A 12,843-nucleotide genomic window follows, 5' to 3' on the forward strand; every position below is an offset into this window, starting at 1 on the left:
CACCTCAGCACCAACACAGCACAACATAAACATCAGCACCATTTTCGCATCAGTGCACCACCACCAACACAGCACCAACTCAGCACCACAACCGCAGCATATCTCAGCACCACAGCGTTACTCAGCACCACCTCAGTAACACTCATTATCACATCCACACCAGCACACCACTACCTCGGCATCACTCAGCACCACCTGAGTATCATTCAGCATCTAGAAAAAAAGAAGAAGTGGGGGGTTTTGTGGGTTGGTTTAACGACCTAAATATCTCATAACCCAATTTATAACAAGAAAAATACAGGAGATACAAAGTCAGGATGTGTGCTGTACTAAAACTACGAACTGGACGGAGTCATGGAACACCCAGAAATTACATGTGGCTGAAAAACTCCCATCAGACCACCATTGTGGCGGAGTATCGTCACGTGGGATACGGATGGTAAATCCAAGTCTCACCGAACCCATCAAGTGATGGTGTAGAGATGGATTCCAAGGTGAACCACTAGCCACTATGTATTTCAGTACGGTGGTGATGGTGTGCAATGTGAGTGAAAAGAGTAAAATTAACTACTGCAACAGAAAATATGTTTAATAGGCACTGTTACAGTGTTAAGACTAAAATGACTGCGGGAAATCCTACGGAGAGTAGGAGAGTAGGAATAACCTGGAGTACACTTAAAGCACGGATGTGCTGTCTATTGTAGTGTGTGGTTGATCCCAAATGATTTTAGTTCAATCCAGTTTGCGTTATATTCAGTTCTTTATTACTTAATCACCATATTCCATTCATATGATTGAATATCATTCTCTTTTCATTATTGTATATCAAACGACGTATTACAGATCCACATAGTTTTGTAATCCCCAATGCATTTCGCACAGTCGTGCGCTTCCTCAGGGGGTCTGTAATTAAGTAGAAATGACAACAGTAGGTACACTAATATTCTTCCAGGTGACGGTTCAGTGCAAATAAATATACGTCATTTAAAGTGACTAAATCAAGTTTCATAGGAAGTGAGTAGATCGAAAATGTGCAATAGGGAGGTGTACATCAAAGACTAAAAAACGGGAATTGTAAGTGTGCCCAAAGAAAGTGTCCTTAGTGCTTCAAAAAATCTAAAAAGAGTAGTGATAAAGGAGGTACGAAAAAAACGGGTGACTAATATACACAATGAAAGTGACAATTATATTATTCAAGGTAGAAACCCATGTGCGTGAAATGTTATCAACACCATGGACTGTATTTCCCCAGACTAAAATGACGCCACATAGTGTGAAAATATGACTATGTGAAGGCGCAGTGCAGAGTGGTCGACATGTTTCAGCTATGTGGATAGATTATATCCAAGCTTTCTTCAGGACCGTGATCTAATGACAACTGCAAATGTCAGTGAAAAACAATCTTATTGTGAAATGTGAAGCAAGCCCATATCAAATCAAAATAGTCCTACCAGGAACTTGGGTCCCCAATGTTGACTGGTGGAAAAATGGGTAAATTATCCTTCCCCAGCTTTATGTGGGAAGTTACCTCACCTCACCCGGCACCCGCTCGGGAAAAATGAGGCCCCGCTCTGTCCGTCGGTACCTCTCGCCTGCTTCCAAGTGGGAGTCATTCAGCATCACCTCTGCACCAGCACACCACCACATCAGCCCCACGTCAGCATTACTTAGCACCACGTCAGTGTGCCCTTGAAATCTGGCATCTGCTGATTCTCTCCTAGTGCCCGTCCGCTGCTCGTGTTGTAATTCAGGTACTATTTCTCAATCTCCATCCTCCTATTGTTTATGTCCCTTCATTCAGAACAACAAAAAAAGCTATAATAAACCAGCATATCTGAAAGAAACAGGTTAGTATTAGATTCCTTACCTTAGTATTAGATTCCTTACCTTAGAATATCCCCAGGCGTCAGTCTGGATCCGGAAACTTTTGCGTAGCAGTACCCCTGCGCGTCGGTAGGCGTCGTCTGCAGGCGTCCCCTGCGGCTCCGCGTCGTCGGCGTCGTGCGCCGTGATGACGTCGCTGGAGTATATAGACGCCGCCTCCGCGCGCTGACGTCAGTTCTTCTTTTTTCCGCGCCAGTTAGCGCAGATCCGAAGAGCAGTACTCCGGTCTTTTGACCAAGTTTATTATTAACTACTTAATCTTCTACGGTGCCGGTAGGATGCCCGGTTTCAAGGGTTGCGACGAGTGCGACCGCCTGATGTCGGTCACCGACCACCATCGACTCTGCCTCCGGTGTCTGGGCGCGGACCACGACGTGGAGTCCTGCGTCGACTGTCGGGCCTTGACTGGTAAAGCTAGGCGGGAGCGGTCCCGCAAGCTTCTCGAGCTCCGTGTGTCGGCCCCGCGTCGAGAGCGGTCCCGGTCCGGTCGGAGGTCGAGGGAGCGGTCGAAGGAACGATCGCGGAGCCGCCATGAGCGCTCCGGGAGTCGCCACCATTCCTCCGGTTCGTCAGGTAAGCGTAAGAAGTCGGGGCGTCGTCATCGTACCCCCGACTCCCCCCGACGCCCGCGTGATGCGGCCGGGGGCTCGGGTGGCCCGACCCCCGCGGCCCCGCGTGGGTTGCCGACGCCGTCTGCCCCATACCTGTCGGTCCCTGGGGAAGGCGCGTCGCGTGAGGAGATCGAGGCCTTCCTCATCGCTATGAGGGCGAGGTCTCCTCCGGCGGGGCCTACGGCGCCTGCGGGCCCGTCGGTCCCGTCTGGGGGCCCGAGCGGTTCGGGTGCTCCTGCCTCGACGCCGCCGGTGGCTCCGGCCTCGGCGCCGCTGGGCCCCTCAGGTTCGTCGCCGGCTGGTCTACCGGCCTCTCCGGCGTCGGTTCCTTTGGGCCAACCCGTGGTACCGCCTCCGCGCGGTGCGGCGACTCCGCCGTCGGTTCCGGCCGGCGTCGGGTCCCCGGCGCCGACGCCACGCGGCGCCACCCCCATTCCCCCTCTGACTCCTGACGCGGAGTCGGACCGGCGTCGTCCGACGCCGGATCCGGCGCCGATGGGGCCCATTGACCCCGAGGTCTATATCGTCGATCCAGAATACGGCGATGAGGACGAGTATGGAGAGGGTTGGGAGGGGTCTGAGGACCCTTTATCCCGTGCCTGCCAGTATGATGTGGACTGGGTAGGTGATCTGGGTGATGCCAGTGGTCTGGACGAGTCGCCCAACCCTGGGTTTGTCTCCCCGACCCCTGTGGCGTCTGAGGCAGGTGCTGCCTATTCGGTGGTCCTGATGAGGGCTGCCAAGGCCTTGAGCCTTGAGCTCCCTGTCGCGAAGGTCAAGCCGAACATTCTGACCGAAGTGTTTAAACCGCAGTCATGCCCCCAGGAGCCTCTGCTGCCGTTTAATGAGGCCCTGACGGATGTCCTTTTGGGCACCTGGTCCAGGCCCGCTTCCGGTGCACCGGTTGACCGGAACGTTGCCAGGCGTCACCGTCCGTGCTCGGACGACCCTGCCTTCCTATCCACCCATCCCTCCCCGGAGAGTCTGGTGATCCAGGCCTCCACTTCGCAGTCCGCGTTCCCGTCGGCTCCGCCCGATCGGGAATCAAAGCGGTATGACCAATTTGGTAAAAAGGTCTTTTCCTCTTTGAGCGCTGGACTGCGGTCTTGTAATACCGCGTGCCTCTTGGGCCGCTACACCCACTCCCTGTGGGATACGGTCGAGGAGTGTTTGCCGCAATGCCCCCAGGAAGTGCGGGACAAGCTCACCCGGGCCTTCGTTGAAGGCCGGGATGCGGCGCGGTACTCGATCCGTTGTGGTCTGGACACGACCGACTCGCTGGGACGGGCTATGTCCACGACGGTGGCGATTCGTCGCCATGCTTGGCTGAGATCTGCCAACTTCTCGCCAGACGTCCAAAATACACTCATGGACATGCCATTTGATGGCAGTCGCCTGTTTGGTGACAAAGCGGATCACGCGCTGGAGCGCTTCAAGGACTCCAGGGTCACGGCCAAGTCCTTGGGTCTTTCGACCCAGCGCCAGCAGACGGGTTCGTTTCGCCCCTTTCGTGGCCAAGGGAGGGGCGGTCCCACACGTGCTGCCAGCCACGCGCCGCAGAACGCTCCCCAGCGCGGTGGCGGCCGTGGTTTCCGCCGTGGTGGCGGTAGAGGCCAGCGGCGAGGTCAGTCCACAACTCCCCCCGCTGCTGCATCCAAGCCTTCCTAGTCCGAGCTTTCGGGCTCACGTGACGCCAGTGGGTGGCAGGGTTCGCCATCACCACTCCCGCTGGCGCGCGATAACATCGGACAGGTGGGTGCTGCAGCTCGTTCGAAGGGGCTACGCCCTCCCCTTCGAGTCCACTCCTCCAGCCATGCCACCGCAGAACCACCGTGTGTCGGGGGACCACTTGACACTTCTGCAGGAGGAAGTTACGGCCCTCTTGGCCAAGGGGGCCATCGAGCGCGTTCCTGGGCCAGAAGTAGGGTGTGGTTGCTACTCCCACTACTTTCTGGTGCCCAAGAAGGACAAAGGAGGCCTGCGTCCTATCTTGGACCTACGGAACGTCAACGGCTTCCTCCGGAAGGAGAAGTTCAAGATGTTGACTTTGGCTCAGGTCTTGGCTGCTCTAGACCCACAAGACTGGATGGTAGCGTTGGACTTGCAGGATGCGTATTTTCACATCCCCGTCCTGCCGGCCCACCGGCGTTACCTGCGGTTCACGGTAGGCCACGAGCACTTTCAGTTTATCGTGCTCCCCTTCGGCCTTACCAGCGCCCCACGGGTGTTCACGAAAGTGATGGCGGTGGTCGCAGCTCATCTGCGCCGGTTAGGGGTTTCAGTCTTCCCCTACCTCGACGACTGGTTGTTGAAGGCGGGCTCGCCCCAGACAGTCGTCCACCACCTTCAGATGACGGCAGACCTCCTGCACGAGCTGGGGTTTTCCATCAATGTGCCGAAATCACACCTGTGTCCCTCTCAAAAGCTCCTTTTCATCGGAGCGGTTCTCGACTCGGCGCAGTTTCGGGTTTATCCTCCGGAACGGCGGGTCCGGGATATTCAGGCTCTGATTCCCATCTTTCAGCCTTTATCCCGGGTTTCGGTCAGGTTGACGCTACGGCTTCTGGGGCTGATGGCCTCCTGCATCCTACTGGTGCATCACGCCAGGTGGCGGATGCGGGCTCTGCAGTGGGACCTGAAGTTTCAGTGGGCCCAGCATCTGGGCAACCTATCCGACCATGTCCTGATCTCGGAGGGCACTGCGAGACAGTTGCAGTGGTGGCTTACGGACCGCGATTGGGTCAGGGGCAGATCCCTCTCCCTTCCCCAACCGGAGCACGTGGTTGTGACGGACGCGTCCCTCCAGGGCTGGGGTGGCCACTTGGGAGAGGCGGAGATCAGAGGCATCTGGTCTCCGGCGGAGTCCCGGCTCCATATCAACCTGTTGGAGCTGCGGGCGATTCGCCTAGCACTGAAGGCATTCCTCCCCTTTGTCAACGGGAGTGTAGTGCAGGTGTTCACGGACAACACCACCGCCATGTGGTACTGCAACAAACAGGGCGGTGTGGGGTCGTGGACCCTTTGCCAGGAGGCTCTGCGTCTCTGGCAATGGCTGGAACGTCAGGGCGTGACTCTGACGGTTCAACACCTGGCAGGTTCTCTGAACGCCAGGGCGGACGAACTCAGCCGTCGGTGCTCGTGGATCACGAATGGCGTCTGAACTCGGACGTGGCGAGAGGCCTCTTTCAGCAATGGGGAGAGCCTTGGTTAGATCTATTCGCCACAGAAGAGAACGCGCAATGTCATCAGTTCTGCGCGTTGGAGTTTCCAAGACGGCACTCGCTCGGCGACGCCTTTCGGCGCGAGTGGAGTTGCGGTCTGTTGTACGCCTTTCCGCCTATACCACTTCTGCCCAGAGTGCTGAAGAAGATCAGGCGCGACCGGGCCCAAGTTATCCTTGTGGCTCCGGACTGGGCTCGAAGATACTGGTATCCCGAGCTACTCAGCATGACAGTCGGTCCCTCGATCCGCCTGCCCCTTCAGGAGGACCTTCTGTCGCAGCAGCAGGGGACGGTCCTCCACCCGAACCTGTCCAGTCTCCACCTCCATGCTTGGAGATTGAGCGGCGGCAGTTGAGGCCATTTGACTTGCCTCCTGAAGTCTGTGATGTAATTCTGGCAGCCAGGCGTCCCTCCACGAAGTCGGTATACGCCTGCCGGTGGAACAGATTTGTGGCATGGTGCACAGCAAAGGCTGTGGATCCCCTTTCTGCCCCTCTGTCTGAGGTTCTCCTCTTTCTCCTTTCCCTTGCCCAGCAGGGCTCTGCTCTGGGCACTATCAAGGGCTATCTTTCTGCCCTTTCCGCCTTCTTGAGGCTACCTGATCAGCCATCTTTATTCAAGTCCCCTATTGTGTTAAGATTCTTGAAGGGCATCACGCACATGTATCCTCCAACTCCGTTCGTGATGCCTCAGTGGGACTTGAACCTGGTTCTGACTTTCCTGATGTGCGCTCCCTTTGAGCCCCTTCATTCCTGTCCTCTCCGTCTTCTCACTTTAAAGACGGCCTTCCTGGTGGCCATCACCTCTGCCAGGAGAGTGAGTGAGCTCCAGGCTCTTTCTGTTAAACCTCCTTTCTTGTCTGTTCATCCTGATAAGGTGGTCCTTCGGACTAGACCTTCTTTCCTGCCCAAGGTAGTCTCTGCCTTTCACATTGGGCAGTCCATCACCTTGCCCTCCTTCTTCCCGCCTCCGCATCCTTCAAAGGATGAAGAGCGGCTCCATCGTCTGGACCCAAAACGTGCGCTTTCATTTTACATGGATCGCACACACCAGTTCCGGGTGGATGACCAACTGTTTGTTGGCTACGTGGGTGAGAAGAAGGGAAGGGCGGTACAGAAACGAACCATCTCTCGGTGGGTCGTCCTGTGCATCAAAGCATGCTACTCTTTGGCTCGGAAGGAGCCTCCTGTTGGGCTGAGGGCCCATTCCACTCGGGCCACGGCGGCTACTACTGCCCTGGGCCGGGGAGTCCCTTTGCAGGACATTTGCCAGGCGGCCACGTGGGCCTCGCTGCACACCTTTGCGAGGCACTACTGCCTGGACAGTCAAGTCCGGAGGGATGGCTTCTTTGGCCGTTCGGTCCTCCAGGACTTTCTGGTGTAGGTTGTATTGGTTCGCAGACCCACCACCGGGGTTGGTATTGCTGGGGTATCTATTCTAAGGTAAGGAATCTAATACTAACCTGTTTCTTTCAGATGAACAAGTTACTTACCTTCGGTAACGATATATCTGTAAGAAACAGTAGTTAGTATTAGATTCCTTACCGCCCCACCCATCCTCCCCGTTCTGCGAACTGATACCTAGGGTTAAGGACGTTCCTTTCAGGGCCCTAGTTTCAAATGGCACCAGTGTTAGTTCTCACATGGCTCTGCGTGTTCTGGCGCGGAAAAGCTGTGTGCAAAGAACTGACGTCAGCGCGCGGAGGCGGCGTCTATATATTCCAGCGACGTCATCACGGCGCACGACGCCGACGACGCGGAGCCACAGGGGACGCCTGCAGACGACGCCTACCGACGCGCAGGGGTACTGCTACGCAAAAGTTTCCGGATCCAGACTGACGCCTGGGGATAGTCTAAGGTAAGGAATCTAATACTAAGGTAAGGAATCTAATACTAACTACTGTTTCCTACAGATATATCGTTACCGAAGGTAAGTAACTTGTTCTACAACATGCAGAAAGAGATTGCCAGCTTTGCAAGGACAAAAAAACTAGAAGACATGTTTTGTTAATTCTTTTTTTAATTGCCATTTAACGGTACATAATATCTTCTTTAAACTCCACGACATAACACTCCACAATACAAAATACTATTCCACGTACTTACACACAGTCCCACTCCACATAATTCCAATCCGCTCAAAAACACAACTGCACATCATACCACTTAATTCCATAACTCAAATCCACACCACAGTTTCACCCCACACAACACCACAACTAACAAGTCCAATCCAATCCACATAATTGGTACACACCACATACATCCACTCCAATTCACAACACATAGGTAAGAGTCATTTACAATGCCAATAGCTCCAACTCTTTCCTTTTCTTTTTAAACACACAGATATGATGTTTATCTCCTACCTATTTGTTCTTTTCCGTCACCAAAAACGCAAAGCTATACACACAGTTCCATGCCACACAATTCAGCTCCACATATTTCCAGTCCACACCACATAATTTAACACCAAATCACATAATGCAACACAACACAATTACACAACACACCACATACATCCAATCCACACCACACAATTCCACACTGTGCCTCAAAATTCAACAGCACAACACATAATTAAACTGAACTACTTACCACTCCACAACCCCACTCCACATAATGCCTCTACACTGAATGCCACATAATTGCTAACCATATATTTCCACAGCACACCATGTCACATAATGCCACTACACAAATCCACTCCACACAATTACAAACCACACAATTACACAACCACACAATTACACAACTAACTAATCCAATCCAACCCATACAGTTCCACTACACATCACATACATACATCCCATAACACATTAGAAAAAATACATTGCCGTTTACAATGGCAACAGCTCCATCTCAAACAAATGCGAGATCTGGTGCATTTTCAATGCTTGTTTTTATGCAAATCCGTCCGTAGCTCAGCACTGAATCCTGATATAGAAACGGGTAGGCACAGAAATGATTTGTAGAATCTGGCTCCTATGATTTTATACAGAGGATCAACAAATACATGGGCCTTTGACTAGAGGTAAATAAAAAATAAATATTCAGTTTATTAGAGGTTGATGTTACCTTTTTATTAAGTAATAAATGTGTATTTAAATCCTGAGAGAACACCAATCTGCCAAATGCTTTTGTAAATATTCATAAATGACAATAATGTTTGTATCTTTTTGAGGTATGTATTCACTGATATATTCATTTGTAGATTCAACCAAGACAGACTATGTCTAAATTGCCTCTTCAAGCCAATGTTTACCCTATGACTACAATGGCTTACGTGCAAGATCATAGCAGTCGTTTCACGCTTCACTCAGCACAGTCCTTGGGCATAGCAAGTTTCAAAAGTGGTCAGTATAAATTAACTTGTTAGAGATGTGTTTCTCAAATTCATGAAAGATCCATGTTATTTTCTATTATTGAATTACTATTTGTGATTTTAGGGCTATTGTCTGATATTGTTCAGCCTTGGCTAATATTCAGATAGGTTTGAAGGAATGAATCTCGTACTTCATTTCATGGTCTTACATATTTGCGTTATTCTTCCAGAAGTCTTTTTGTGGGTGAACATGTATCTACATTGCCTATTTATATTTAAAATGATTGTTTAGCCCAAATGAAAAGTACATTTTCTAAAGGTTATATCATATTTTTAATCCCAAATGAAATGTAAATGTTTTAAGGGTTATACCATGTTCAGTTATAATATCCGGAGCATTTGTATTCAGTTTATAATTATTAAGAAAATCTGTTATCTTTGGAGGTGGGAGGGCGAAAGTGCTGCTAGTGATCCGTGTTCAGTTTCCACTGCTATTTGTTTTGGATACCTAAACTTAAGGGATGGAACAGACTGTAGACTAGACAGTGAAGATTTTGAACAAAGTATTTTAAGTTGACACAGTTTTTACCCACATTTTGTATTTATATTTTCATCTGCAATCGTTTTGACATCCACCTCACCTTTGTCCAACTCACACTCACCATTTAAATGCAGTAATACATGTCTGGATTTACATAGACATGGATAGGGAAAGTGAAGCATTGTTGCCATATCAAGCACGTACTTACGCACACAATTTTAAGTCACGGTTTAGAACTGATGTACTTGCAGTTTCTCACCTTTGATGAGCCATTGACAGGTTGAAGCATAGGAACATTGTAAATTACCTGCAGCACTCTCAGTTTACACATCTATCGTGCAGGACTGTAGCTGCTGTAGAGAGAGCAAGTAAGCTGTAACCATTAGCCTAATGGTGTCGCTATGTCCCTGGTAATGTAGTGGTGAAGATTTAGGGGAACCTGGATTAGGAGTGGGCACTGTTACCCTTACTTTCTGGGAAAGAAACAAAGTTTGGGATAATGTCTGTGGGAGAGTCGAGCAAGATAGCCATCAACCTCTGCTTATAAAGTGTCTTTTTTGTAAAATCTTATATTTGTTTTCCAAACATAAAAACAAGGCCAAAGAAAAACCAGGGTGCAGGCGCTCATTCAATTTGATAGATACATTTCCGTGATTACATATGACCCATCACAATCTATAAAGAGAGTCCTCTCTACCATGGGGGTGGCTGTAGGAAAGTAGGATCTGCTTTCATGGTTATCCCCACTTTTTGCCTGGTGTCAGTGTGTTGTGACTGTAGTTCGTTGGGATCCAACTAATCAGGACCCCAGAATCTGTGCCCTCTCTCCCAAAATGGCTTTAGTAAGTACTCTTGTACCGCCACAATTGATTACTGGTGTGCCCTGATAAGTCCCTAGTAAATGGTACTAAGGTACCTAGGACATAGCACACCAGAGGTCTCCCATGGGCTGCAGCTTATATTATGCCACCCATGGGACTCCACTTCAACGCTGACTACAGGCCTGCCATTGCAGGATGTGAGAGATGGTGCTTGCACCTCTCATAACAAATATGTTTTCGTATAGCTGAGGTCACTGCACTTAAAACTTATAAGCCACCCCTATGGAAGGTCCGTCAGTCCTGAGGGCAGGGGGCTTGGTTTTAAGTGTAAGGGTGTGCCTGCATGAGCAGGACATCCCCACAAACTCCAAAGTCGATTCTCCAGACTTTCTAAGTGCGGTCAGCCATGTTAAGATGTATAGTGGGCATCAGTCATTAGGAGATGTTTATATAATAGCTGCGCCAAACCTGGTCATGTTTGGTATCTTTGCAGTCCAGAATACACACAGTTCTGCGTTAGTAAATAACATTGTTCGAATGTAATTCAAAACTATGTTAGATGTTCCAATGGATTTTTCAGTCACCCTTTGGCTCCAGAAAGCCATGACTTGACCACATTCAGCGCCCTTGGCAATCAGAGACGCTATGCGAGATTGCCTATGAGGTATAAGAATAGCCCCAGGGTTTTTACAGCCGGCATTTTGTCGATTTTACATGAAATTGGCCCTGCTGCTTTTTTATACGTCGATGATATTTACCTTTTTGATGCTGTACTTAATCCTCATCTTATGCGCGTGGCTTGCATTATTACGCATTTCACATCTTTAGGTTGCAAATTTAATTTTGCAAAATTGCATATTGCATTTATGGCAGTTCTTTTCCTTGATTATGAACTGAATAATGAGGGCGGGGGGTTGGCACGCCACTTCTTGGAGAAATGTGCTCAATTGCAACCTCCAACTACCCTAAAAAGAAATTCAGTCTTTGGAATTTCGGCAGAACCTACATTCCAGATTATGCCCAGCATATCAATCCGCTATACGAGTTGATACAACCTTCTTTCTCGTCTTCCAGTTGGCTTCCGGAACACACCACAGTTCTACAGTCTTTGCAGTCTGATCTGCTTGCAACTCGATTCTTGTTAACTAGAGACAATACCACAAAATTGGTCATAAGGATTGTACCAGGAACATTAGGATTCACGTATGTGACTTTTAATGAAGGGGGCACAGTTCCCATTGCTTATAAATTGCATTTGTATACTCCCTCTGCTGACTCCTTAGTGTCAGCAAATTACAGACCTATCACACCATGTTCGAGGCATGTGGGCTGCTAAATTCATATCTAGTGCATAGATCGCCGCCTAGTGTTGGGTCCGGATTATTGCACATTGTTGTCCTGGAAGAGTCTTCGAAGTATCACGAGATAGGTGGCTCCTCCCCTGGACTACAGTGCGCATGGGCATCGACTCCATCCCCAGATTGTTTTTTTCCGCCATTGGGTTCGGATGTGGTTCTCGACGTCTCCGTGTCGGAACCGATAAACTTTGTTCTTAAGGCCAAAAGGCCTTCGTTACCAGCGTCGGTATTGTTTGCGCACGGTCTCGAGCGTCGTCGGACGCTCGGAGCCGGAAATCAACGGAGTCAAGTTACTCTTCAGACATCGAGGCCCTCTCGTCGCAGCAAGACCCGACAACCTTACCATGGAGCGGAGCCCATTTAAGTACTGCCCCATCTGTGGATCCAAATATCCACACATCGATGTGCATCCGGTCTGTAATAAATGCCTGTCACCGGACCACAGCGAAGACAACTGCATGGCCTGCTCTCAATTCAGGTCAAAGAAGACGCTCAAGCATCGGCGCGCAGCGCGCCTCGAGGCCCAGCGAGCGGCACCGGCACCCGACAACATATTCGACGACCCCGCGGTGGAAGGCAGTAGCCATCATCTCCAAATTTCGCCTCCGACGACGGAGGTCCAGTCCGATGCCAAAGAACACGTCGAAGGGCACGGCCAGGACACTGAATACGTCGAGGAGGTAGGGGACGACGAAGAAGTTTATGGGGCCACGGAAGATAGCTCAGAGGAAGAGCTATGCCCCGAAGTCTATATAATTCAGGCTCAGGTCACGGGATCGCCACTCGGCCTTACCCACGACCCCGCACCGCTATCCCCGGCCCCGCCTTCTCGCCCGGCCACGGACACTCAAGCGGAGCCGCCATTAACCGTATCAAAACCGAAAACGAAACCTTCGGTCTCTACGGCACCTAAGATGGCCGTCGTCCAGCCGAAATCGAAACCGAAACCCACGGATTCGACAAAAGACAAAATGGCCGACGTCCAGGCAAAATCGAAAACGAAACTACCGGACGCGACACCACCAAAAATGGCCGACGTCCAGCAACCAATATCGAAACCGGCTCCTTCATCGGCTCCGTCCA

The 12,843-nt window shown here is 50.6% G+C and overlaps 1 protein-coding gene across 1 annotated transcript in view; it reads left to right on the forward strand.

Moving 5' to 3' along the window:
* Nucleotides 1-12,843, forward strand: part of MAN2A1 (mannosidase alpha class 2A member 1) — a 1,212,885-nt gene that overhangs the window by 1,048,346 nt on the left and 151,696 nt on the right. The window contains exon 18 of the mRNA XM_078675492.1: nt 8,930-9,071. Within this exon, the coding sequence (XP_078531618.1) occupies nt 8,930-9,071 (142 nt within the window). The remainder of the gene's footprint in view (nt 1-8,929; nt 9,072-12,843) is intronic.

This window comes from Lissotriton helveticus, chromosome 2_1 (assembly GCF_964261635.1).
Source record: "Lissotriton helveticus chromosome 2_1, aLisHel1.1, whole genome shotgun sequence".
NCBI lineage: Eukaryota > Metazoa > Chordata > Amphibia > Caudata > Salamandridae > Lissotriton > Lissotriton helveticus.